Raw genomic sequence first — 27,404 nt, 5'->3', positions numbered from 1 at the left:
TCATCAAAATGCACTCCTCATTCACAGGCTCCTTCTGACACTGGGAATATCTCAACCCTTAGCAACAGGTGATGACAGGGCATGACATGTTGTATCAGTGTTTCACTCTCTGGAAGATTAAGATTGGATTTCTCCCACTTCTGCATTAATATCCTGTGAGATGCACAGGGCTCAGTTTGCAAGAAGAGTATTGTGTTTCCCACACACAGATGTGTGGCTGAGCTCTGCAACAACACAACTGATATCTTGGCAATCCTTTTATGTTATTTTTTCTAGTTCAGACCTTTACTTGGGGCCAACTTAATGCAGTGCTTTGACAGTCCAGATGCCACATCAAGAACACATAAACTCATTTCTCATTCAGGGCTCTGCATCAGAAGCAGAGATGGGCTTGTGGGAAACACAGGCAAAGACTTTTTTTTAAAAATCTATCATGTGCAGCTGAGTTTAGTATGGGCTGGAACCTCGGAGGGATGGTTCTGGCTGGGTTAGGCTGGTGAGGAAATTTTTGGCTCTGCCTGCAGGACCCCTGGAAGGTGACACAGGGGTTCCCCAGCCAGCTCCACCTGCTCTGCCCCAGGCCAAGCCCTGCCTGGCTGGGGGCTCTCACTGGGGCTGTGGGCTGTGGGGTGGGACCTCCTGGGCCAGCCATCACCTGCTGATGCACTTTGGCTGCTCCACAGAGCCGACCAGGAGGCACCCAATAAACCCCCAGAATTAGGTGATGGAGACCAGTGCTTTTAGTCTTGATCTGTGTCCAAAAGCAGTAAGGGGAATAAAGCAGAGGGGCTCTGTTGTTATTTAGGTATTTACTTCTTGCTCTATATCCAAATGTTCTCAGGAACTGTTAGGAAGGCTGAGCATCGGCTGAATTCCAGGTGCTGTGCCTCTGTAAGCCACAAACAGGAGCTCTGGGAAAGATTCTGTTCAGTAGTGGGAGAATCTGGAGACAGTGTTAATCCAAAGGAATTGCTGCAGCTGGGCCACATCAGCCCATTCCTGCAAGGGAATGGAGAAGTGGGGAGGGCACTTATGGCATGTGGGACCCAAAGGGGGCAGGTTTGAGTGTGTTCCACCACGGGAGCATCCCCAGAGCTGTGACAGCCCTGCACACACCCCCTGCACTCCCTGCACCAGCCTCCCTAACTGATCCATTACCTGGATCATTAACAGTCATCAGCTATGCAAATGGCAAAAGAGTAACCAGTTATTAACAGAGGGCTCTTTTATTGTTTCTAAAAATAGGCCTGTGCAGGGAGGTGTTTTCTTGTTCTCTGTGCACACATAAAGAGAAACTGCAGAGCAATAAATGTTAGTATTTAAAAACACCCAACTTAAGAAGGGCTCGTTCACTATAACTTCCCTCTTTATGGAGGAATAACAAAGGATCCCTAAGCTGCTATGGTTCTGCAGAGACTATAAAACGATTGTGAGTTTAACTGAATCTTTCCTGGGTTTGAAGGTATAAGATTAGTGTCTGTCAAGGGAATTGGCTTTGTTAATACTTGAGGTTCAGTCCAGCTGCATTTTCCTCGCATTTTATGGCATCTGGTTTTGTCACTTCCAGCAGTTCAGTAACTCCTCAAGATAAGAAACATACCCAAAATTAAACTCTGTAAAAGGAGAGATTGGCCTTACAGCTTCCTGTCCCAGGCTTTGTGGGGCTGGGGGCTCAGCCAGGCTCGTGCAGTGACACCTCTCCCTGTCAGTTATTCACGGGGAACAGCAGATCCACTGCTGGGGAAGTCCAGTCGGTGCAGGCAGCCAGCTTACAGCAGCAGAGAGCAGTCTGGGGCACAAAGGCAGCACGGGGAACAGCCTGGGTTTGTCTCCTCCGGATTTCTGACAGGACGTTTGCAGGTGTGGAAGGGAAGGTGCAGCCCTGACACTCTCCTGCTGTCTTTTCCCTCGCCCGTGCTGGCTGTGCTCAGCTTCCCACAGCCCTCCTGCACAGGCCTGTGCTTCCTCATCTGCAGGTACCCAATATATGATCCAGCGTCTCCTTCCTGGAAAACGGAGATTCCTTCAGTACCTTCCACCCTAAATTCCTCCAGTCTGTTGTGTGGGAGTGGTTTGTGTGCTGTCACACATCTGCAAACCCCTCAAAGGCTGTGCAGTAGTTCCTGGTTCCTGTGCTCCGAGGCAGCAGAGCCCAGGCTGGGTCAGGCAGCACCCAGAGGAGGCTGGAGGCACACACGGCTGCTCACACCCAGCTGCTCAGGGCTGTGCTCTCACGGCCTCCCACGGGCAGTGTAAGGACTTGCACTTTGCATTTTGCTCCAGTTTGGCACTGTTCACTCAGGAACTCCAGAGCTCTCTGTCCAGGTGCCATTAGGTCACCCTGGATACCCTCCCTGTGCCGGCCACGGGGCGGCTGCAGCGGGAGCAGGAGGCAGCAGCCCTGCCCTGGCCTCTGCTCCAGCCAACAGCACCAACAGAAAGGGCAGCAACACCTGGAGCCCTGCCAGAAACACATTCTTCCCTTTAATGCCTGGCATCACCCCCAGTATAATTGTGGAATTAGGGTGGATTATATTTTTATGCAGATCTGGTGAAAGCAGCCCAGCTTCGGGGCTGTTCTAAGGCAGCTGACAGTGATGGGACCCTCGTGTGAGGGGCAGTGACACACCTTTCGCTCCCAACACTGACCCCCAGGAGCTGGAGGGGTCTTGTGGGGAGAAAGTAATTCTACAAATAGCTGCCAATGTCTTTTCTGAGACTCCTCTTTTGTGCTGGAACAGCCAGAAGGGACTCTGGAGAATCCTGTCAGTGCCAGTGGGTGTTGGTGTGCACAATCTATAATCTCTGGGACAAAACAGAGAGACAGAAAGAGAGTATGAACACAAAACATGAGTAGGAACTGCCTGCACTCAGGGAGCTGAGGAGTAAAGAATCACAGAAAAGAGCATTGTACAGCTTTTATATTAATCTAACATGGGTTCCTGAATTCTGTAGACACAATAGGGCAGAACTGGAAAAGACATACAGAGAAAGGAAGGCCACAAATGGCCTTCATTATGTTAAAAAGCCTCTCAGAGAGTGGGTGGTTGGGCTTGTTTCTGTAGCACCAGTGACAGTGGCTGCAGTGTGACTTCTGCTGTCACTCAGTGTGACACCTCACTTCTGCTGGGTGAGGTGTTGGGAGTCAGTGCCTGGTATGAAATGCAGAAAGTCTGGGTCTGCATTAATTAGGACTGACTGAAGGAGGTGGTAGGAACACGCATGCCTGATTTCCTTCAGCATAACATCGGCTCCAAAGGCACCAGCAGCTGGCCAGGCCAGCAGCCCGTTCCAAGGGCTCTCCTACGAGCCCTGCCCAGATGAAAGTGAGCACTGCAGACAGTGCTGCAGGGAAGAGCCTCTGTTCAAAGAGCAGTGCAAGCTCCTGGTATGAAACATCTCATCTCCCGAGTCCACGGGCTGCTCACACTTGTCTGCAGGCTGCTCAGAAACGGCCAGATCAGACAGGAACAAAAGGGGATGTAAAAGCTTTTGAGCTACTTCTGAGGGATCTGTGCATGTGAACTAACAAAGGCAAGTCCGTGGTCAGCAGGGTTAAATCCACCAGACACAGTCTGTGCTCCAGCAGAAAGTGTTCCGGGATCCACAGTGTGAAAAACCTGGAACTCCCTGTCTGGGATAATTACAAAAGCAATGATGAAGTTTCATATGACCATTAACAAATTCTCAGATGCTCTGGGTTCAAGAGGTGAGATGTCTCTGGGGACTCAGTCCAAGCAATGATGTCTGTTCACCCTTTTATCTGTCTGTGGGTGAGAGACTGGCCTTTCAGGAATTGCTCTGCCCTACATTCCCAGAATCCTTTCCCAGACTTGGGCGAGGCTTGGCATCAGTTTCTTGCTCAACCACAGTCTGCAAAGCCATACTATGGAGTATTTCTTTTGTTAGTCTTCATTTCCAGAAGAAGGACTGCAAAAAATGACCGATGAAAGCCATGGAAATGACGTGGGAATGCAGAAGAAAGAGCTGGTGGACACACAGTTTCTGTGGGTGGAGGCTGTACCTGGAGAACAGCTGAAACCTGTGCACACCGATCCATGGCTGCACTTCCCGTGGGCCAAGGTTAAACAGGGGGGTCAGTTAGGCAAGGACCTGCTTTGAACTGCCCTTGGAGGGTGTGGCCAGCTCAGGTGGAGCTCCAGAGCACTGGGTGGGCAGAGGCACTGCCCGGCCAAGGCCTTGGGAGTGCGGGCCCTGCCACCGCTGCCAATTCACCAGGAGAGTTCAGCAGGGCAGAGCTGGGAGAACATCAATAACCCTCTGGGACTCTCTGCTCCCTTCAGTCACCAAGGACAGCCAGCAAGAGCTGCCAGACCCATGCATGGAGAGCACTGGGAGAACTGGGGGTTGAGCCCCGTGCAAGGAAGGAATCACCTCCAGCTGTCCAGGGCAGGCTTTGGACAGCACCCAGAATCCATGAGTTAGAGCTCCTGGTCATTGCTGCTCTGTACTGCACCACTGTGCCCCTGGAAAAACAAACCCCTCTTCTAGGAACATTAGATCTTCTCCCTGTTTCTGAACAGGAACAAAGGAACATTAAATTCCCAGTAATGACTGTGGCCCGGGTAGTTTGGTGTCACTGCAAGAAGCAGACGTGGCTGTTTCTGTGTTTGCAGTGCTGCAGATCCACTGTGCCTCCCCAGCACTGATGACCCCAGGTCTGCACCACTGAGATTTATCAATTAAACAGGTCACCATGGAGTTACATCACACTGCCCAAATATTTGTATCCCTCTTGGTTTGGCTGTTATTTTTTTTTTTCTGTAGCTACTGGGCTGAACTATGCAGGGGATAGAATAGGTTTCTGTCTTTAATGAAAAGCATAATTATTTCTTTTTTTTCCTAAAGGTTGTTGCAAAAATGCAACTTCCTGTTAAGTGCTGGATTTTACAATGTAATAAATTGATATAGTGGCATGTAAACAAGCTGTGTAATTCACAGGCTGAGCTGTGCCTTTACAGGGACTTTTTTTATCAAAAGAAGAACTTCCACAGCAGTGGCATTCTCTGGAAATAATGATAATTTGCACAGTGTTATGCATTAGTACATTAGTGATACTGCAGGGTCTGAATTTACTGACAGCAGGTTGCATATTGTAAGTACTGTGCTTTGCTCAAAGCAGAACGCCCAAAATATTTACTGACCTTAGTTGCTACAGAAATCCAATTGTTAGGCCAGAAAGAGCTGCCAGCATCATACTAATCAGATCAGAAACCCATTAAATGCCCAGTGTACCTTTTTATCTGGTCCTTGATTAAGGGAATTGTCAAATGGATAAATGCCATTCATGCCCTGGTCCAGCTCAGCTCTGGTGTTACTGGTGGAATGGTGAGAGGAGCCCCTGTTTAACTCCTGTGAAAGGCTGGGGGAGAGTACAATTGCAGCAGGAATTTACATTTCTGTCTATCAGACCTGTCGGCATTCGCTGCTTCAGTGGAAATAATTTTTGGGGCTGGGTTGTCCCTCCTCAGCACAGAGCACTGCCCTGCTGGCAGGAGTTCCTGGGGGTGTCTGCTCCTGCACGGGGCCGATCCCGGGACACACCCGGGCACGGCTGGGACAGCTCGAGGGGCAGCTCAGCCCCAGTACAGAGGGGCAGCTCCCTACAAACCAGCCCCAAGTGCCAGCGAGCCCAGCTGCAGATCCACCCTTTCCATGAGTGCCCTTTCACACCTGCTGCCCTCTGAGCACAGAAACACAGGGGGGTGGGTGCAGCCCCACAGTTACTCCTGCTCCTGGCACAAAGGCAAAGCCACCTGCAGGAAAAACATCTCACAGTGACTCTGTGCCAGCAGAGAGGGAGCACCTGAGCACGGGGACACGAGCTGGGGCAGCGAGATGATGTAGGAAAACCAGGGTTAAAAAGATGGAAAGACAAGAAAAGGGGAAAAAAGTCCTTCTTCAAAAGTCTGGGCTTATCTCTTCACCCTGTCTTTGATGCTGTGACCCTTCCTAATGATAATTTATGTCAAATTTCATTTTTAAAAAACAGAAACAGAGTGGTGTAATTAGCCCTGGCCTGCTGAAGTTAGAAACAAAACCTCCACAATTCACCTGCTTTGGTTTGAAATCTCTCCTTCCAAGCATCACTAAGTGAGGACCATGAGCAGGGACACACAGAACTCCCCCGAGCACCTGGGTGGCTTTGCCATTGCCACATCTCAGCGTGAAGCCTGATCCTTGTTTTGAGTTGTGTTTCTTTCTCCTTTTCCTTTAGATGAAGATTGTTCTTAGAGGTGCCTAAGCTTCCTTCCAACAGACAAAAAATAGCAAACAGCTATAGGAAAGTGGCCTAATTATGTGGGGGGTTTTAACAGCCAAGAGGGAAAGACAGTTTGGAAACCAAAATATCTTGGAGGTACTTTCTGCATCCATAGTATATTCAATAAATTGACTTTTGCTTCCAGGGCACTCATTTGCCTTCTTCATTAGTATAATGATCCTTGGTCTTCTCTCCCCAAACTTAGATAATTTGAATAAAAAATAAGTGTTATGAAATGTAGCCATTAATAGTGTCAATAAATTTTAAGCTGTGATTACATATCATTTGCAGCAATCCCATCCCTCTCTGTTGTAGATCAGAATATATTTATTCAGTGCTCTTAAATTCAAATGTCCTTTGTCTCTCTTTGACAAGAACAATCCAGTGTGGTGGTGACTGCCAAGGTGACTTGAAAGTGTTTCTAGTGTGCAATCCCCTTTTATATTCTGTATTATGTATGAACTCAAAGACAAAATATCTGCATTATCTTAAATAAACTAGGTAAAATGTATTTCAAAAAGTTTCTTGAGTCAAAAAGTAGCAAATCATTGTATGTATTTCCATATTTGTATAGTTTCATTATATTCTCGTTCTAAGTTACTCTTAAGCCTCTTTCATATTTAAAAAATGAACTACACACCTATCATGCAAAATGTAAAGAAGTATGTTCAACTAGTTCAAATTAGATATACAGTAAAAATACACTTCCAAAGAAATATCATTTCCATTTTTGTTCATGTTTTTAACAGAATTCCAGACTAATACATCAAATGTGGAACTGTACAAGAATGTGAAGAAACATTAGGGTTGCAGTAGTAAAAAAATGTACAGCATTCAAAACCAACAAGCTCTAAACAACCAAACAATACCACAGGATTGAAACAATCATGGGGACAACATAGGCCATCGGAGCCAGAGTGAATCCTAATGCACCTACATAAAGACCCTACATAGAATATTGTCTCTTATTTAAATGCAAAATCCCTGATTTGATTAGACCAGACAATTGCTCCAATTGTCTCGTATAGGTTTCAGATAAGATTAACACAAGAATATTCCCCTCCACAAACGTCAGGTGTCTGAAAAGGCAATATTGAGAACTGATTGGAAAGGTACTTCCATCCACGTGGGTTCAGGTAGTCAAACACAAGACCACAAATAATAGCAGTACAATGGGAGAGAACCACTGGAATTGTTTTCCGCTACATTTGCCGCAACACTTCAGGATTCAGGAGTCAGCTTTGTCAAACTGTTTACAGGTTAACACACAGGGGTTTAATTACGGGCTGTAACCATTTAACAGTGGACCAAAACTGCCTTTGAAATCAAGAAAAGATCCAGCTAAGCACGTAAAAAAAAAAAAATAAAACCTCCAAGGTGATTGACATCGAACAAAACGTTACAAAGAGCAGAATCTCCGGGTCAGAACAGCTTTGAAAGGCAGATCTGTGCTCTGTTACAGTCCAGCAACCAGCACAATGTCCTTGTTAGACACTTGGATTACGAGGGGAAATGTCCTGGACAAACCTGTACCAGTTATTAATTCAACCCAAATGATCGTTTCTAGTGTCTCATCACTGTGCACAAACTCAAAGGGCTCTGCCAGCCCCTCGGGTTTGGTGACCAGACCTTAATCCCTCTCACAGATCTCAGCCAGTTTTCATCTTTTGAGGACTACCTTGCTTTTCCCATAGCTCACCTGTGGGGCTTTTTAAGCTGAAGTACAAAAAAGGTTAATAAATGACCTAATTATGTCAGCAATTCTATCCCACAGTCCTTATGCTCTGAAATCTCTCCCTGATCTCGACAGGAATTTGGCTTGCACAAGAATGGCAAATTTTCAGCTCAGAAAGTGGAATAAATGTGGCGCTTTTAAAACCAAAACATTGTTAGTAGAGAGTCCAGCCTGCGAAATCATCTTCAATGCCCTGAGAAGGGCAAAGAACACGAATCTTGGCACCTCTCTCGCTGTTTATTCGGAATAATCTTTTAGTAATTCCGATCCAGTGGGAATGAGGGATTAGTTTGAGAGAGCTGGCCACATACACCCCAACATCTGACTGAAATAACTGATTGGAACAGGTCTGAAAAGGAACAGCCATCTGCATTTTATGGACCACTCCAAACCTCTCAACCTACTGGGCAAACAGCGTGGTGTAGACTCGTTCTTATCCGTGTTTAAACTTTGCTGAGGTATTTCTTTAATTACAGAAAAGCATCCTTAAAAACAATAGGGAAAAAACTCAAAATATGAGTTATATTCTGCAGAGATTTTTGGGGAGAAGGAATTCAATTGTACTGAAAGGTCCATAATGATCAAAGGAGTAACCACTTTTATTAGTGTCAGTAGTACCATATTCTTCCTTGGCTTTTGATTCCTTCAAAGCATTACAAAAAATGTAAGGCTGTGACTTCATAAAACATCGTTTTGCCTTGACTTTGCTCACCAATGTTCTAAAATAACCTGAAATCCTTCTGCCATTTCCCCAGGGAAAAGATTTCCCAGTGTCCATGTCCGGGAGGGGCTGTGGGACACCCTGCTGGGGGACCCCCCTCACCTCCCCCGTGACACGGGACAGGCCCCTCCTGCTCCCTCACCCTGGCTGAAGTCAGGCTTGTTCCACACAGCAAAACTCAGGAGTGTTCTTCTGTTTGAATTTCGACATTATCTGATAACTTCTACCTGCAACTAACATTTATTTCTCTACCATGAAGATACCCAGACTGCTGCACGAGCTGGATTTCTCACCATATACACTTCAGGAACGGGAGGAACGTGTACATCACACTTAGGGTTTTTCCTAGGCAGATATTGTGTTTGAAGTGCAGTTTTCTAACCCTTTTACACCCACTCAGCCTACCTCGACTGTGACACTAATGTTAAATGTAACTGCAGCCATTACCAAGTAGTTTCCATAAGTGGTTTTATTACTGATTAGATTTTACAAATTCTGGTATTCGAACAGACTTCGACCTTAAAATTCTAAAACAACAAAGCAACCAATGAAAGGCTTAGGACTATCCAAAGTAACAAACTCTTTAACATTTTTGCCCTGGTCATAAATATACAGAGAGAAAAAGAGAGAAGTGGACATGGAATCCAAAGAATGTAGATAAAACAGTATATAAGGCACATGGCAGTCTTTGAAAATACAGAAGCTTTAGCCAACTTAAATTAATTGCTGTTTCCCTTGCTCAGTCCACAAAACTGTACAGTTACACAAATGTTGTGTTGCAATAGATCTTCCAAGTTATTCTTCAGTCCGTACTCCATAATACCAGAACACTACACTTCCTTCTGTTTTTTTTAGGAGAGATCCTAATTGTGGTTAGTCAGTTGCTCAAAGCCTCTATTAAAATACACTTGGAATTTCAGCTAAGAATAATTTCTTTTTTAAAGAAATTATTAAGAAAGAGTCATCAGAAAAGGTTTGTAAGGGTTGTCTGTGAAGGACTTCGAGATTCGTGAACCTCAAGGCTGCCGGGCACTGATGTCAGGACGGAGGTCACAGTAGGCATCGTGGGGTTAGTCAAGTCCGTGAGAGTCGTGGGAGTGCTGGATGGACTCATGGAGGCATTGGATATTTCTGAGGCAGGGCCTGACGGGGTCCCTGCTTGCAGTGTGGAGTCTGAAGTCTTATCCACCCCTGTGTTTTCTTGACGCAAGAGGTTCCGTCTGAATTTGGCTCGAGCGTTTTGAAACCAAACCTGGAACAGTTCAACAGGACAGGGTAGCATTTAAAGAGCTGCAGCGTTTCAAAAAGCAAAAGCACATTCACAAGTTCATCAGTGCTGGAATCGGGAAAGATGTTTTTACTGGTGACATGTTAGAAGAGTAGCCCTGGTCATGAGAAGCGGCCTCTGCGGGCAAAGGATTCCTGCTTCCCTCTCCTGCAATCCCTGGAAAGTGTCTGCCTGGGACAGGAGGGACTGAGCACAGAGGGTGGCAGTCTGGCTGTGCTGGCTGTGTGAAAGGATGCTTAGAAATGTGCCCTGCTGGCCCTCAGTCCCACCTGTGTGGGTGAGGAGACAACAACCACCTGATGGATATGGACCCATGAGCTGGGGCCCCCTCACATCTCAGTCCATCTCCCACTGTGAGCACCGGGGGCTCATCCCACAGCTCCTGCCTTCCTGCTCTCCCAGGAGCTTCCTCATGTCTCCAGCTCTGCTGCCTCCCCCTTTTCTAAGAGGACTGGCTCTCTTCCTCACTCTTCTCTTACTCTTCTTTCTCAGATGCTTCAGCTCCCTTCTGCTATGCCAGTTTCCCTTCTCAAATGTTTTCAGTACTGGAATAATGTTGGGAAAAGAGGCTTGAATGGTATCAAAGACCCACATTGCATCAGAAACTGTCATTATCGTAGGAATTACCTCCACACACAGAATTTTTTCCAAGGTTTCTACTTCTTGCATTCTTTGATTATTATCTGAGTGAAGGACAAAAGCTACAACTTCACCTTTCTCAGTTAAGTTCCAGTGTTTAGGTCCAACAATGCTTTCCACTGTCTGCAGGAGTTTTTAAAGAGAAAATATTTTCTGACCTTTTTGAAAATAGATAAAATAAAACTGTGAAACTTGCTGAAAGCACAGGACTGGGACTAAATCTGAAAGTGTCATTAACTACCCTGTGTTCCACACGGTATTTGTTGACACCAGGTGATGTTCCTGATACAAACTGGGTGCAATGCCACTGTGCTTATTTATCCAAGGCCTCTGTCGTGGTTACATTCTTTGCCATGGACTCAGTGCTGATCCCACTGTCCTCATGCTGACCTGCTCTGGGGGTGGGACTGAGCCTTTCCATCCCAAATCCATGGGCCTCATCACCTCTGCACTCCTTGGAGCCGGGACGGGCTGAGTGCGGGATCTGCACTGGACGGGATCTCCACTGGGCTCCTCTTCTTGGCCTGCCCAGGGAGCTGCAGTGTGTGGGCTCCCGAGGACACCCAGCCCTGCAGAGGTGCTGGGCCCTGGCGCTGAGGGCCCTGCCGTGGATCCGCTCCAGGCCGGAGCACCGGGAGCCATCGGACACACGGACACTGCCGGAGGAGCCCCCGGCACTCCCAGCTCGCTGCAGCCAGAGCTCGGGGACCTGCCCCGCTGGTGCACCTCAGACTGGCTTTCCTCTCATCTAGGGATGCTCCAGCCACAGACTCCTTTTCCTGAGCACTCCTACTCCTTCTCTGGAAAGCTTTCTCCCCAGTCAAGGGTCTTTAAGGTGCCACAAAGCCTCGAGCGCCAAGTGGTTCGGAATGGGAAAAACAGCAACTGGAGTATTTATAGGATTTTTTACCTTTCAGTGAGAGATAATTTATACTTGTTCCACAAAGTAATGTGGGTTTGATCCTTTAAAATACCTTGTGGTAGTTGTATGAAGGATGACAGCTGAGCAGGTGGAACAGGAGTTTGGGGGCACCTGCTGTTGCTGTGTGTGCGTAGCTGTGCAATAATTAAAACACAACAGGCAAAACCACTGGTCTGGTGGCATGTGCACTTACTTGTGCACAACTACACACCTATGTTCATTAAGAATACACATATTTTTGTATGCAGTAATGCCAAATATGGGCCACATTTTCATTCCTATTCACAAAGCAATTGTCTTGTTTAAAGCACGTAAAGCAGTCGAAGGCACCAGAACTATTTTGTGTATTTACACTGTTCCTAAATGTCCAACTGCTCCTCAACCTCAGCAGGGCCAGAGGCTCTGTGGTACCTTTTGTGTTTGGGATTTGACACATGCAGGATGTAAAGTGACCGAGATTCTCAGTGTTTGTGTTCCCCTCATCTCCCATCAAATACAAAAACCTGAGCTCAGCTGCCCTTACCAATGACCAGCCTTCAGGAGCCCCACATGTGACATGGGTCATTGTCTCTTTAATAGTGGAAATTCCTGCTAGACACAGAAAATATCACTAATCTTGTAAGTATTATTCAACTATAGAGATTATATGACTGCTTTTACTCCCTTCCTCACTGAGATATTGTCAGGGTTAATCAGCTAATCATTATAAGGCTCTTTAAAACTGACTAATAATAAGTATTCATATTATTACTGAAAATACATCTAATTACTTGTTAATTTAAATTCTGAAAATACCTTGTCTTATGATGGAAAGGGATAACATCGTTACCACCATATTGACATTCTGGTATGTGCTTAAGATATGACACCATTCAGCAAAGACTTCACGTTAGAGAATGGTGAAAGATGGAAACTCTTATTCCCTGGGCTGTGGGGCTGCTCCTGCTGCCCTGGGCCTTTATTCCAGCTGGACACAGCAGTGCAGGGCCCTGCACCTGGGAGGGCATTACAGACAGAACAACCCACACATGCTGAACTGAAAGAATCCTTCCAGAAGGACCCATCTCACAGCAATTGCACAATTGGGAATCTGCTCTTCGGGACCGAGGAATAAACAAAGTCACTGGGAAGTATTTAGTGGTTTTCTGTCCAACTGTATCAGTACAAGGCTGAGCTATTTCAAATCAGACGGGAAAACACGGACCCAAACTCCCCCTGGAAGCTCAAAGCAGCTGCAGAGCCCCAGCACTGCTGCTCCCACACTCGGCTGAGCAGGGCTGGGCCTGGAGCTGGGCACTCCCCACTCGGGCACAGTCACATTTACTGAGGGGAAAATATCGCACTGTCTCTTCAGCGACCTGTGCAGCCAATTCTTTGTCTCCACCAAGTCAAATAGGAATAAAAGAACATCTCCATATGATAGGGAAGTATTGAAAATAAGCCCACTAAGTGTTACAAGGGAATTGGCCGCTGCAGTGAATGAGATCATCACCTCAGATGACTTTATTTTCTGGTTTGTAACACCTCCATTGCTGCCTCTGTTACATATTAGCTCTATGAACAGCCTCTGCTAGAAACAATTTTTTAAACACAATTTTGCTCATTCCCACAGTACCTGGAGACATTCATGTTCCCTGAATTTCACTAACTAGTAAGTGGAGACACAAAACGTAGAGGATGTGGCCCCTCAAAGCAGACTGTGCTCACTCATTGCACACACTGTGATTACTCTGCTGTAATTAGTGACTGCACAGTCAAAGGGGGACCCAGGGACGTTTAATGAGTGGGGACTTGGGAAAAGTCTGCAGCCCAAAGCAAACCCTCACCCGAGGGCAGTGCAGGTCCCCACACTGGGTGGGGACATTTTGGACTTGCTGGCTCCTGGAAACTGAAGCAGAGAATGCAACTGCACACAGTGATCTGTGTAGAGTTCTGAGAGCAGCTGTACTGGGGGTGACTCAGCAGAGAATAAATGGTGCACAAGACACCCACTGGAAAAAGATGCTTCATGTTCCTAAATTGCTTTGACCATGGATAAACATAGTGCAGACTCCTGAGGAGAGAAGAGGTACGCACCTGTAACCAGCTAACCATAGCTCCTGGGGGCTATCCACCTCCACCTTCCCTTCCTAAACTCAGGAAAAGAAAGATCAGCTCCCCAAAGAGCAGCACTTGTGCCAGCTAGGTTAGTTAGCTCACAATTAGCTGGTCCCTTTAACTATGAAGGACAGCTTACACTAAAGGGCTTGTGTTCCCCAGCTGCAGTACGAGAGGTATACGAATTAAATTGCAAATATAAACCAAAACTGGAAGGAAACTAAATAGAAAGAAGTGTTAAAAACATAAATAGGCTTACTGTGATTCTAATGTGGCTGCTCAGGGACAACAGTGTGCATCACGAAGGCACTGAAGGCAGTGCACTCTGAGGAGCAGTGTTACCTTTCCAGGCCATCCCACTGCTGGACATGTGCAGCTGGTGAAATATTGTATATAAAGCAAGGACACCAGTCGGGTCTTCCAGCTCTGGTATCCCAGACCATTAAGAACATGCTCCGTTTCTCTGCTCACCTCCGAGGCCTCTCATGACCTGTCCTGTGGGACTGTCTCTGTGGCAAGGGCACTACAGCTGCTCCCCAAACCCCCAGGAGCTCACTTGGTGTGTTTAGGGAGTGCACGGGTTTCACAACAAGAGAATCTGTTTCTCTCGATCTGCTGCCCAGCATTTTCCATTAAAATATATTCTAATAAAGGTACCCAAAGAGCCAGGGTCCTTCCTGAGCTGAACTGAGATCTGAACACACAGGAGATCCAACAGCCCACCAACACCTGCTGGGGATCATGGAAGGGTTCTGACTCCTGCAAGTGGGCACGTACAGCCAGGAGCCCGGGCAGCTCCAGGGTGTGGCACAGGCTGATGCTGATGGTGCTTGTTTGATCAACAGTGCCAGGGAATCACTCTGTGTTCAGTGAGGGACACAGGGCAGTGCCAGCCTTTCTGGCTCAAAAGAATGAACAAGTGACACTGTCTCAGTGACCGTGGTGAGTTTTCCCCAGCAAAGAGCAACCCTGAAATTCATGGAGGTGAACTTCAGTGTTTGAAAAATTGCCTCTCACAGGTAAAGACGAACCAACAGGGCACAAAGGTTCTAAAACATATGAAATACACATTTGTTTTTTCATGGCCCAAATTAATTTTAAAGCAAAACATCTGTGAGTAGAGAGTGCTCATAAACAGACAGGAAAACTCAAGTGATACCAGACAAAGTATCACCCCAAGCCATTTTTTGGAATTGCCTCCAACAGCATCATCCTCAGGGTACAATTCTCACCAACAGCTATTACCTTCCACCACTCTGCAGCTAAAGGAGCCCAGACATACAGGAGTATGTATATATTCAACTGTGACAGTAAAAGGAGTGAAACACCAAATACCAAAACAACAACTGAAGTTTGGAGAAATTGTAAGGGTCTGCTACAAAACACACAAAAAAAAGAAGAACCACAAAGCACCTTAAAACTGCCAAATGTGACATGATTAAGAAGGAAACAGAAGCAGTGAAGAAACACAAAGAGGAATGGAAGTGTAATAGGTGTGGACTCCAATTTTGGAGACTAGAAAATACATTCTGAAAAAGAGGCAGAGAAGATATCTTGGAAAAACAGATGGAAGGAAAGATCCATTAGGGGAAAAGAGAAGAGAGAGGTGGAAGTCAAAGTTGGTGTGGAGCAAGCAGAAGGAACAGAAAGATGAGACAAGAGAAAGACACTTTCTAGATTGATCTCATGTCTTAATGCACTCTGTGAAACTTGGCAGGTCATTGGGGTGTGAGTGCACAGAAAGCACTGGTATGACTGGAGTGTCCAAACTGGGAGGGTAAAACAAAGAGAAGGGTCAAACCAAGGACAGACAGATGCAGTGAATTGCTCCCCCCATGTGTGTGGATGGAGGACAAGGACAGCAGCTGGGAGAGCCACTGCACCATGCTGGGCTGTGCCCTGGTCCTGCCAGAGGACTCTGCTCCTCCACCCAAACCAGCCTCAGGAAAACAGCACCACCAACTCCAGCTCGGGGACACAGCCAAGAGAAGGATCAGTTTGGCATTGGTTGTGTGGCTGGGAGCCCACAAAACCCTGATTCCTCCCTCTGCTGGGGGCCAGCACTGCAGGGCCCAGGATCTCTGCAGAGAATTCAGTTTTGCTCAGCAGCTCAGCCCCCTGCCCTCCCCTCACCTCACACACTGCCCACGACTGTCCCAGGAGGGGGCTCAGCCCTGCCTGGCTCTGGGAAGATCACAAATCCTTTTTTCTACAATTAAGATCCACTTAAAACTTTCAGCAATAGATCTTGGAATGTCATGGCTCCTATATGCCCAAATTTATCTCTATCACCTATTTAGGTATAGGTATTTGGATAAGTGGTCATTAAAATTGACTTCTTGAATCAGAACTATAAATTAAAATGCAGCTGAACCAACTAATGTTCCCCCCTTTCCTTCCCACAATAGCTCAAATGGAATGTGTATCCATGAAGCAAGAAAAATCCAGCTTTTAGAGAACAAGTACTTTTAAAATGCCGACTCCTTTCATTCTGAGTTATCAACTATGAATAGAAAATTAATTTTTGAAAAATTAAATTTATGTCCACTTCAGTTAAGAAAGAAAAGCTACCCTTCTTGTCCTGATAAAATAAATTCAAACTGTTGATTAATTTCTTACAAAGGTAAACATTGACAGTAATTTCTAAACTAAGAGCTCTCTATTTGCAGGGAACACACTAACTGAAATAAGTCACTTTTTCTCACAGCACACTGGAAGCTAAAACATGCACCAGAATTGACTTCAGGAAAACAAGCAGGGCCCCAAACCTTCACAACTCTCATTAAAAATTAGAACCCAAAGGATCTGTTTTAGGGAAACTGAAAAGAATTAACTCTTCTCACACTCCCTAGGATTTAACTGCAGTCCCACGGAAGGTACAAATGACTAAGAGAAGCTTGAAAATCAGCAAAATCCGTGGCATTTCAATGTCAAATTGATATTTTGATCACTTCTCGAGATAAAAGACTGCTGTCCTTACCTGAAGAACTCTTTTGGTGAGGCCAGTTTTCTGAGCCAGCTGTTTCAAGTCCTTGGCGTCGGGGTTGTGGTTGATGGCGAAGTACGACTTCATCGTCCGCAGCTGGTGGTGTTTGAAGGACGTCCTCATGCGCTTGGTTTTCTGGTTGCTGGGGTACTGCTGGTCCCTGTCCAGGTGGTCACCATCGTTCTCATTGCAGCTCAAAGCTTGGGGCAACCAGAGGAAAAGGCCTGTAAGTGTCCTGCTCCACACCCAGCATTGTTTGCAGTTGCCCTGAGGGCAGCGATGGCAGTAACACCCCGGGGCGTGTGCTGGCACTAGCCCTGCTTGCCCTCCCTCCATTTCACAGGTTCATGGCACAGCTCAGGTGGGAAAAGCCCTCTGAGGTCATTGCGTCCAACTGTTCCCCCAGTGCTGCCAAGGCCACCACTGACCCACGTCCCCAAGTGCCACATCCACAGGGCTTTCAAATCCCTCCAGGGATGGGGACTCCACCAGTGCTCTGGGCAGCTGTGCCAGGGCTGGACAAGCCTTCTAGGGAAGAGATTTTTCCTAATATCCAACCTAAACCTCCCCTGGCACAGCTTGAGGCCGTTTCCTCTTGTCCTGTCCCTTGTTCTGGGGGAGCAGAGCCGAACCCCCACCCGAGAAGCGAGAATGTCCCCCCTGAGCCTTGTTTTCTCCAGGCTGAGCCCCCCAGCTCCCTCAGCCCCTCCTGCTGCTCCAGCCCCTTCCCAGCTCCGTTCCCTTCCCTGCACACGCTCCAGCCCCTCAATGTCTCTTGTCTGAGGTCCCAGAACTGCCCCAGCACTGGAGGTGCCTCAGCAGTGCCAGCACAGGGAGGGCACTGCCCTGGGCCTGTGGCCCCTCTGGATCATATTTCTCATCCTCTGGCTTTCCCTTGAACAACCAGCCTGCAAGGACCCTGCCCTGCCCCTCTGTGGCTTTTAAAATGTCAGGCCTGTTTCCCTTTTCCTCCCCTCCCTCCCCACAGAGCCTTTCCTGCCCTGTCTGTGGGAGGACAGGAGCTGTCCTCGACTCCGTGAATGGTTTAATGTGCTTGGGATCACTATAAATTGCACTGTAACACACAGAGAGCTGTGCAATGCAGTCCACTCGAATCTCAATGGAACAGACTAGTTAAAATCATAATTATTTCCTCCATCAAACTAAACCCTGTAGAGTACAAGAGAGGCTATTAAATGAAACACTATAAAAGAAATAAAGTTTGTGGCTACCAAACAGCAAATTATGACTATAATCTGACTAGCTAAAGAAATAAAGCTGTTAATACAACATATTCACTGGCATGCCAAATGAAAAATATCTTTTTAATTAGTTATGTGTTTATATTTCCATTAAAAAAAAAAAAAGTTGTTGCAAATACAAGTTGGAATGATCACTTCTGTCATATCCTTTGGAATCAGGGAATGACACTGACGGATACACTTGCAGAAATCAACCATAAAGCCCGTGAAGAAGGTCTGCGAGCAAGAACACTGTAAAATTATCAAGGAGTATTAAATGTTGAATGCCAAGCAAAATAATCTCGAAGACCAAAAGTAGTTTCTCATTTATTTGTGCATAAAGTAAACCATAGAAAACCTCTTAAAATAACATTAAGGACTGAGCTTAAATCCAATAAAAAAATCAGGGATATAACTGAAAATTAGCTCTGACAAACCGTCATTAATTAGCTTTTCCCGTTCCAACTCCCTACTTGTTTCCTACAAGTTTTATGTTAAAAGTAATGAAAAATCACTACTATCTCTGTTCTACACAGCACGCAAAAAATGAGAAAAAAATCTTTTAAAACATGAATTGTTGGTGAGTTTCTTAAACACTCGAACAGGTTTGTTTCCAACTGTCCATTATTTATTGCTGTTTCGTTACAACTGAATATATCTCACGGACATGTCTTTATAGTGCTGTTTGAATTCCTGCTGTCCATCAGTGGGGCTCAGCCCTACTAAAAACACCCACGTTCTGAAAGGCATGCATTAAAAACAGGTTTGAAAAACGCACATAAAATGCACTCGTTCCTAAGCCAAGATGCACATGGACTCCCTAAACAGCAGGTCTGCAGCAGCTACAGTAGCTGCTTTCCAAACCTGAGCCTTTCAAAACCTTCCCCAAAGATATGGCACAGTGTGGAGCAAAAATCCAGCTCCAAGCCCCAAAGCGCGTTTGTTCAGCAGACCCGCCCAGAGTGGCCGAAGGCTCCAACTTTGCTGGGTGTTTCTGCACTCCTGTGATTTAAAAACCAGCTGAAGCCAATGGCCCTGCCAACAGGAACCTGGGGGTCTGGGGGGGTGTGCGTGCATGTGCACACATTGGGATAAATCCTTTCCAGACCCCAGCAGCTTGTGCCAAATTCTGGCAACGAGAAGCATTTCTGCTCGTTCTCCTTTGGCATGGAAAGCCTGGGAGCACCTGAATTTAAAAGGCACAGGGTGCTGAAAGGAGATAGTAACGATGGAGCAGTAACGGAGCTGGGTGGGATGCACCAAAACCTTTACTGGTTTGAGAACTGAGATCCAGCTGTCCAGTTGGAGTCATCCTATGTTCTCCAGTCTCCTTCATAGCTACAATTCCTGATATAAAGAGTACTAGGATGAATAACATGATAATGCCCATCGAAAATTCTGTTATGGAAATGTAAAACCAAATCATGCTTGTTTTTAAAATGTCCTCAAAGAATTTTAGATACTAGTAATGAAAAAGGCCTTTGTGTATCATCTTAAAGGTTTTCAAACCCTCCCAGAAATAACAAGGCAGAGAGACAGGAGGAAATACATCAGAATAACTGTCTGCAGGACTGAGGTCTGTTCCTGTTAATATGCAACAAAACTAACCCTAGGGCTGCGAGCATTTGGATTTTAACATGTTCCATAGAGAATGAGATGCATTCAGAATCCAAGGGTATAAAAGTGATTCTAAACCCTCCCAGAATGGAATGAGGGTGTCAGCTTTTCATCAAGCCCCAACAGGACAATGAACAATTTACTCTTGGAATTTCTCGTAATTTTACCTCCTCATCTACTCAGTAAAAATGATACTAAACTGACAGTAACCACGTACCATTTGGGGCTAGCAAAATGTCCTTGTCTCTGATGGAAGTTACAGAACAGATTTTGGAAGTGTGAGAGGGCGTGAGCTGTTCCTTGTCTTGTGCAAGTGGTTTCACTTCCAGGCATCATCCAACATGACAGAAACAGTCCTGGCTGGTGCCAATCCCCCCCAGGATTTGGCTGTGGGGCCTGGCACCATCCTCAAAGGTCTGTTCTATTTGGTTAATGTTGTCTGCATCCCCCCTGACTCCGCAGTGTCCACGGGCGGTGCAGGCACAGACACACAGAGCGGGCCAAGGGGGTAAGAGGAGATTTGAAGAGCTGAGGAGTTTCTGCAAAAGGCATCAGGGTGTAAAACCAACACTGTACATGCTCCTCACACAACCCTCTGTTTTCAGGCACTATCTTCCCTGTTCCTTTGTGGTGTCCCTGTGGATCTCCCAAAGGAATTGCTGAACTATCTGTATGTAACATTTCCATTCCATTGCAGTATCTCGGGCTCCTGCTGGGATTTCAGAAATACAATTGGTAGAATTCCAGCTCAATAGAGGAGCCTTAAACTAACGTCTCATTTCTATTTTGTGATAAAACTAATTCTGAGTCAGTGCCAAGTCTCTTTTTTGACCCTAGAACATTTCTAAGACCCCTGTGCTTTTCCCTAGACCCCACACCCAGGCCATGGCCCTCCCACCCTGGGCTGGTGCAGCAGTGGTAGCACTTACAGCCCCCCTTAGCCCCACAGGGCCACCTGGTCACAGGATTGTGATGTGCACCAAACATTCCATTTTGATATTGGTGACCAAAATACCCTCTGCAGATAATGTGTAACACCTCCCTAAACCAAGTAACAGCAACATAGAGCAGGATGTGCTGGTCCCTTTGTGACAAAGCCTGAGGAGGAGAATTTGGGAGTACTCTCCACCCTCACATGGCCAGAGCCCCCAGCGCCTTGGGATTCAAAGCATGTGCTCAGTAGTTAGTAGGTCTCTGAGGATTTGGCACATGAAGAAGATGGGAAAGAGGAATTTCCTTCAGGGGAACTTTTGTTCTTAGTAACTTGTGTTTGACATGTTAGCTTACACCAAAAGAAAGCAAACTAATCCTGATTCTGAAAGAATGATTAAACAAGAGACATGTTTGGTGTGTGCATCAGCTCTCAATATTCAGTGGCTCAGGAACATACACCCCTTTCCTTCTGTAATCTGAGTCAAGGGGGTGTTTTAACCTCCTGCTGCCTGGAGAGGGAACTTGTGATTAACCAGACCAGGCAGGGGTGCAGCCAGATTCCTTGTTCAGTCGGAGGGTGTAGAGGACTTTGTGTTACCCATATCCTCAAAGGGACAGAAGTGAGACAGAGCCCTCAGAGTGGTACTTGGGACAGGAGCAGAGACAGTCCTTCCCCTTGGAGGAAGGAGAAGATGCTTGGAGAAGGCAGATGCCCGAACTGCTCCCCACAGGGATGCAAAGGGGTGAAGCTGTGGCTCTGGGAGCAGGCGAGGTACCCGTGGCTGCTCCCGAGGCACCTGGCAGTGCTCAAAGGAGGGTGCCTGTGCCAAACCATGGAGCAACAGACACGACAGCGCTGCCTCGGCCTTGACATTTCCAGAAACGCTGCTGGGGAGATAAAGCCTGTCTTAAGGAGCGACTATCACCCAGGCCGAGCATCACAAGGCCAGGAAGGAGGAGAGCAGGGATTAGAAGCCTCTTCCTCCGGCCTTCCGCGGCAGCCTCGGACAAAGGGGCCGCGCGTCCCGCTGCCCCCCGGGGCTGCCGGAGGGCCGGGCCCCCCCCGTTCGCGGAGCCCCCCGGGGGCAGCGCGGCCGGGCCGGGGCTGCGGGGCGGGAGAACAAAGGGGCCGGCCAGGGGCGGCCGGGCCCGGGCCCCGCGGGAGGAGCCGCCGCCAGGGTTTTTCCCCTCAATTAAGCCAATTGAATGGCGCTGAATGGCCGGTGCGAGTGCGCGGTCAGTCCCCGAGCGCCGCGATTAACCCGGGCAGCCCCGGCCGAGCCGCGCTCCTCCCGCCCGCCCCGCCGGGGAAGGGGCTGCGGCTCCGCTCCCCGGCCCTGCCCCGGGCCCGGCCCCGCACCCGCCCGGGCAGCGGGAGCGCCCCCGGGAGCCCCTCGGGCAGCGAGCGGGGCCGGAGCCCTGCCCCGGCCCGACCCCAACCCCTGCGCCTGCCCCAGCCCCGACCCCAGCCCCAGCCCCCCGGGAGGGGCCACATGCGCCCGGGGACCCGAAGGATGACCAGGGAGGGGCGGCGGGGGGGAGAGAAGGGGGAGAAGCAAAGAGGAAGAGGGAAAGGGGCAAATTCTTATTTTTCCTAGGAAATCTCTGCAAGACATTCCTTTTTAGGCTGCGACTCCCGTCTGCTCGCTCTGCCCCTGGAGTCACAGGGAACCTTCTTCTGAGCTTTTAGTCCCAAGGGAAACGAGGAGAGATTCGCTCTTCAAAACTTTCCACGCTTTTCGTATTTTTGTCAGGGAAAAAGACCCCACCCCACTCGTGCCACAGCCCGTTGGGAGGGTCAGCTCCAGGCGGCCCGGGGGTTCCCCGAGAGCCAGGGGCCAAAAACCGCCGCCAGCCCCGGTGCCCACCGGCCGAGGGCTCCATCCAGCCGGGCTGCTCGGGCACCCCCTCGGCGGAGCACGAGGCACGTTCCTGCTAGCGAAGGAACTTGTATAGATTATGGGTATTTTATCAGCTCGTCGTGCCCCAAGTTTGTGCAATACATCTGTCATTTTCCGGGATATTTTAGTGTCTTAAAGCCGGACTAGATAGAAATGAATAAAACAGCGGGCTGTGGGAGGTTTGGGGTCTAATTCACAAAGGGAGTATTCAGAATTCTTTACAGGTGCTTCTGTGTTCAGCAAGCTTTCAGCCATTGATTTACTGACCTAAAAAACCCATCAAACTCCATTCCAACAAGTGAAGGAAGAAATTATGATCACAGGAACACACTAAAAAAAAAAAAAAAGGGAGGAGGAAAGAAAGAAAAAGAAATCTTTTTGAAGTTCCAGCATCCTTCTAAGCTATTTTCCACTTGTCAGGCTCTATCCACATCTAAACCCATCAACCCCCTGCAAACGAAGTCTTGTTTAAGTAGGGGGGGGAAGTCAGTCCAATTCGTGTTGCAGATGAATATTTACTGCAATTTACGAGATAATTTCAGCCTCGACTCTGCCAAGTTTACGGGTCCCCCTTTTCCCACCACCTCTGGGTGTAGACTTATTTCCACAAAGTATTCTACACAAATTACCAGGAGCAGATCCCCTCAGAGGACAACATTGTGCATTTCTAGTGAGTTTCTGAGAAGGAGGTGACAAGTTTCATTAAAAATAAAAAGAGAAACCATCACATTTTTAAACGGTTTCTCTTTAAAGGCACAAAATTGAAGGCTTTGCAATAATTTACTTGTTTGTGAAATTTTACATCAGCGGGCAACCTGGTCTGATTTCCAAGATCAATGGCACTTATTACTGCATAAATTAGTCGATTATTGGTCTAGTAAATAGTTAAGCAGATAAATAGCTTAAGCAAAGAAGCCAAAGGTGACTCAAGGAAGATCTCTTAAGTTTCAGTTGCAAGCTTTAAACAAAGATTAAAAGACCAAAAAATCGGAGGGCAATTATTTTGTAAACGAATTTTTCAAAACGCAGTTAAAGGCGGTTTATTTAGGAAGTCAGGGAGCAGAAAGACTTTCACAGGCTGTGCTCCCATCCAGGACAGATGCCGCTGGTTCGGTTTACAGGTCCTTTGAATCTGAACATCTGCCCTGCACAGGGAGACAGCGGAAGGACAATTAAAAGCTAATCCCTTCGAAAAGGAGACTTTTTAAACGGGAAAGATGCATATTTGATGCACGTTTTAAAGCTGAACTGTTACCCGCGAGAACACTACATCCACCTTTCATCAACCTTCACCACTGGGACTACTACTGCTTTTTGCACTATTTCCAAATTATTCAGCAATTAGTTAAACCAATAATAGCTGGCAATTTCGTTCCCGAGGTGCGTTTGCCGGTTGGAGATGCGCCTTTTCTCCCTGCCATTTTCAGCGCAAACCACCCCATTCCGTCGCTATTGTTACTCCCTTCAGGCGCAAAACACCCGCAGCCTCCCCATCCCGGGCCGCGTCCCCCGGCGCGAAGCCCGAGCCCCCCTCACCTCCCCTGCACCTCTCGATGCCCCGCACGCACCTTCCTCCCCCCGTTCCTCCTCCTCCTCCCCGCGGGCGGAGCGGCCGCCGGCGCAGCCCGCAGCTGTCGGGGCGCGCAGAGCTGCGGCCCCAAACCACCCGCAGCAAGCTTGGCCTTTACCGAACGCCCTCTCCGGGAAAAAGAAACACGTTGGAGGCAAATCTGCGCCCTACGGGACGCGTCTGAACGCGGTAGATTAAAAAGAAAACAGGCTGGAAGGAGCGGAGGAGCGCAGAGGACACTGAGGCGCAGAACGGAGGGGAGAAACGAGCTGGGGGCCCGGAGCCCGGCGGGACGGCCGAGCCCCCGGCCCGGGAACGCCGCTCTGGGGGGAAGCCCGCCCCCGCCTCCGAGTCCTCTCGTAAAACCAACAGCTAAGAATTTTGTTCTGTCCGAGCAGTTTTCCCGGTTGCATCCAAGGAGCAGCGCAGGAAGCCCCGGGGAGGGCAGTTCTGGTGGGCATTACACGGAGAAGCGGAGCGAGAGGAAGGAGGGGAGCGGGATGGGGGGGCAAGAGACTGCTCGAATTCCTTTGCCTGTAAAATTACAGTGCTGTGGCGGCCGGGAGGTTAAACGAGGAAACACATCGGAAAGTTTGCAGCTGGATACACAGAGCCCTGGCTGCTGCCAGCTCCGCTCCCCTTCCTCCCGCTGCTGGGCTCGGCTCAGGGGCAGCGGCTGCGCCGCGGGGCAGCGAGGGGATGGAAAAGGGATGCTGCGAGTCTCCCGACCCTTCTCCCAGTCACGTCAGACGAACAAAACTCCAGCCGAGCGTGCCCCGTGTGAGCGGGCTCTGTGCTGCCCCAGACACCTGCTGCCCGCAGCCCCTGCCCGGGCACCCCCAGCCCGGCACCACGGCCACCTCCCACCCCGGGCCCTTGGGAAACGGCCACTTCCTCTCTCTCTCTCTCTCCTTCCAAAACTTTAGGGTGCAGGAGCTCAGCACAGGGCAGAATAATTCACCCGTCAGCAGCCTTTAAGTGTAGCCACTAAAGAAAATTCACAGCTCTCCGAAGTGCTAACTTAAAATCTCTGGTTTCCAGATTTTATTCCAGGCTACATTCCCCCTTCTCTCCCCCCCCCTTAACCAGATGACCTTGCTTCAAAACATTTTATTTCCAGCTGAAGTGAAAAATGCTAACATATTAGCTTCTGTAATTGCAGTTTGACAGCACTTGATCTCAATAATTATGCTGCAGCTAAACTATTATTAACGGTTTAAGCTAAAATAAACGGAAATCCCCCTTTGGAAGTGAACAGAAACAAACCATTTGAACCGTTCTGGGGGAAGGTGGGGGTCTCTTACCTGCATTGTAGGCTGCCAGATCTGCTCCAGGCCCTGGGCTTTTCCTTTTCCTGGGTCTCCCCTTCTGGACAGTCCCCACGCCGTTGTAATAAGGCAGTCCCAAAGTGTTGGCAGAGCCCGCTCCCAAAGCCGGGCCCTTCCCAGCGGCTACATCCGAGTGATTGAAATGCACCTGGTACTCCCCCTGGATGAGAGTCTCGAAATGGAGGCGGCAGTACACCAGATTGTCCTTCATGCCAAAGTGATCGCCAGTGGTCAGCATCTTGTTGCAAGTGGTGCAAGTGAAGCAATTTAAGTGATATACCAAATCCCTGGCCCTCATGACCATCTCGGAGGCAGAAATCCCCAGGTGACATCTTGCACATCTCTGAACCGAAAACCTCCTGCAAAACAGAAAGGCCAGAGGAGACGGTGAGAGGCACGTTGCCACCACCCCGTCCTCGGTCGGGTGTGCCCGGAGGGCGGCCGAGGGCTGCGAGGCCCGGGGGCCGCCCGGCCCGGGGCAGCGGCACAAAGCCGGTTTGCAGAGCCCAGCCGGGCGGGCCCTCGGGACGGCAGCGCGGGGACGCCCCGTCCCGTTTGCACCTCGCAGGGCAGCTCCTGCACCGCCAGATCCCACCAGGAAGAGGCACCGACCCCCGCCCCGCGAACGTCCCGCACCCCCGGGCCGGAGCAAGCAGCGCGGGCGGGCGAGGAGCGGCTCCGCCGGCCCCGCACGGGAGGCCCCGGTACCGCAGCCGGGCTGGGGGAGCTGTGCCCGGGCCGTGCCCCCCTCCCGGAACACGGCACTCCTCCTCCCCGCGAGCCTCCCTCTGCAGGGGGAGGTTTGAGGAGCCCGCAGCCTGCCCCACGCGTGCCCACGGATCCCCTCCGCTGTCTCCTCGGGACAGGGTGTGCTCGGGGGGGGTCGGCGGGCAGTGCCCCCTCCCCGGCTGGTGGCCGAGGGCGAGCTGTACCTGTAGTAGTCCTCCTTGCAGTAGATGCTGCCGTCCTTGCTGAAGCAGGTGAGCTCGGACTCCAGGTTGAGTTTACATTCACAGCACTTCAGGCAGCGCATGTGCCACTGTTTATCCACAGCCAGGAGGTAATAACGGTCGGAGATTTTCCCCCCGCAGCCGGCGCACAGGGCAGCCCTGTCACTGCTGATGGAAGGCATGGTCTGCTGGGGGAAAACAATTACAGACCGTTAGCGAGAGGGAGAAACTCTTGAGAGCTGCTGGGCTCCCCCTCCCCCTGCCCGGCCGGGCCGCTGCTCTCCCTCGCAGGGGCTGCCAGAGGAGCGGGGGCTCCGCGCCCGCCGCCCCGATCGGCCCCATGCCCGGTCCCCAGGGTCCCGCCGCATCCCACCTTCCCGGGAGGAGGCGGGGAAGCGGGCGAGACAAACAGAAAACCACCCTGGGTTTTAGGGGAGGCGTCCGGACCAGACTCAGAACTTTTTTTTTTTTCTGCTGTATTTTCCAGTCACAAAACAAGATGCTGTTCAATAAACAGGCGCAATGATCACAGAGTAGGGCAAATCGCAGATAGTTAATTTTAAAATTTATTATTATGGATATACCGAGAGTGTCTGCATAGTTAATGCTCTGTGAGTGCGTGTATGTGGAGCGTGTCTGTGTGTGTATTTTCCTAGCTATAAAATTCCGAATGAATTACGATCAAACCCCCAGTAGTCACAGTGCTGCAGACACAGCTCTCTGCAAGCTGGTCCCAAACAACACGGATCGCGATCTGCTGTGACCCAAAGTACTAAAGGGATCAGTAAATAAAGCTGCGGAGGAGACGAGCATTACTAAATCCGAGGTGCAGAATATTTTACCGGGAAAACGAAATAGTGGGAAACGTGTTGGAAAGAAAGCGGGAAAAAACGAACAGAGCACTTTAGATTATGCTGGGATAAACTTGGAAGCAATAAAACTAAATGTAAGCCCTATATAATTTAATAGTTTAGTGTCAAATCGCAATCCAATCGAAACCCTCAAACCCCCCCCCCCCAAATTCATACATATCCTGTCAACTTCTACCGAAAAAGAAAGAGAGAGAAATATCGGACCCATTTGAGCACGCTTATTTATTTTAGCAGGCACCTGAAAGCAGCGTTCGGGAGGAGAGGCTCGGTGGAGCAGGGTTTGGGGCGGACCTTGCCAGACGCTGCTTTCCACTTCGGTCC

The 27,404-nt window shown here is 48.8% G+C and overlaps 1 protein-coding gene across 8 annotated transcripts in view; it reads right to left on the bottom strand.

The window, feature by feature from the left end:
• Window positions 1-7,529: 7,529 nt before the first annotated feature.
• LHX2 (LIM homeobox 2) overlaps window positions 7,530-27,404 on the bottom strand; it is a 50,381-nt gene continuing 30,506 nt past the window's right edge. For 6 of the 8 annotated variants that reach the window (XM_017810422.1, XM_017810421.1, XM_017810426.1 and 3 more), the window contains 4 exons: window positions 26,194-26,399; window positions 25,238-25,620; window positions 16,666-16,871; window positions 7,530-9,991 (listed from right to left, as the gene is read on the bottom strand). In XM_017810422.1, coding sequence (XP_017665911.1) covers window positions 9,704-9,991; window positions 16,666-16,871; window positions 25,238-25,620; window positions 26,194-26,393 — 1,077 coding nt within the window. In that variant the 5' untranslated portion in view covers window positions 26,394-26,399 and the 3' untranslated portion in view covers window positions 7,530-9,703. The remainder of the gene's footprint in view (window positions 9,992-16,665; window positions 16,872-25,237; window positions 25,621-26,193; window positions 26,400-27,404) is intronic. The other 2 variants (XM_017810423.1, XM_017810420.1) reach the window with 1 other exon arrangement.

Source organism: Lepidothrix coronata, unplaced genomic scaffold (assembly GCF_001604755.1).
Source record: "Lepidothrix coronata isolate B3197 unplaced genomic scaffold, Lepidothrix_coronata-1.0 Scaffold28, whole genome shotgun sequence".
Lineage (NCBI taxonomy): Eukaryota > Metazoa > Chordata > Aves > Passeriformes > Pipridae > Lepidothrix > Lepidothrix coronata.
The sequence above is the reverse complement of the archived record's forward strand: the minus strand, read 5'-3'. Positions and strand labels throughout refer to the sequence as shown.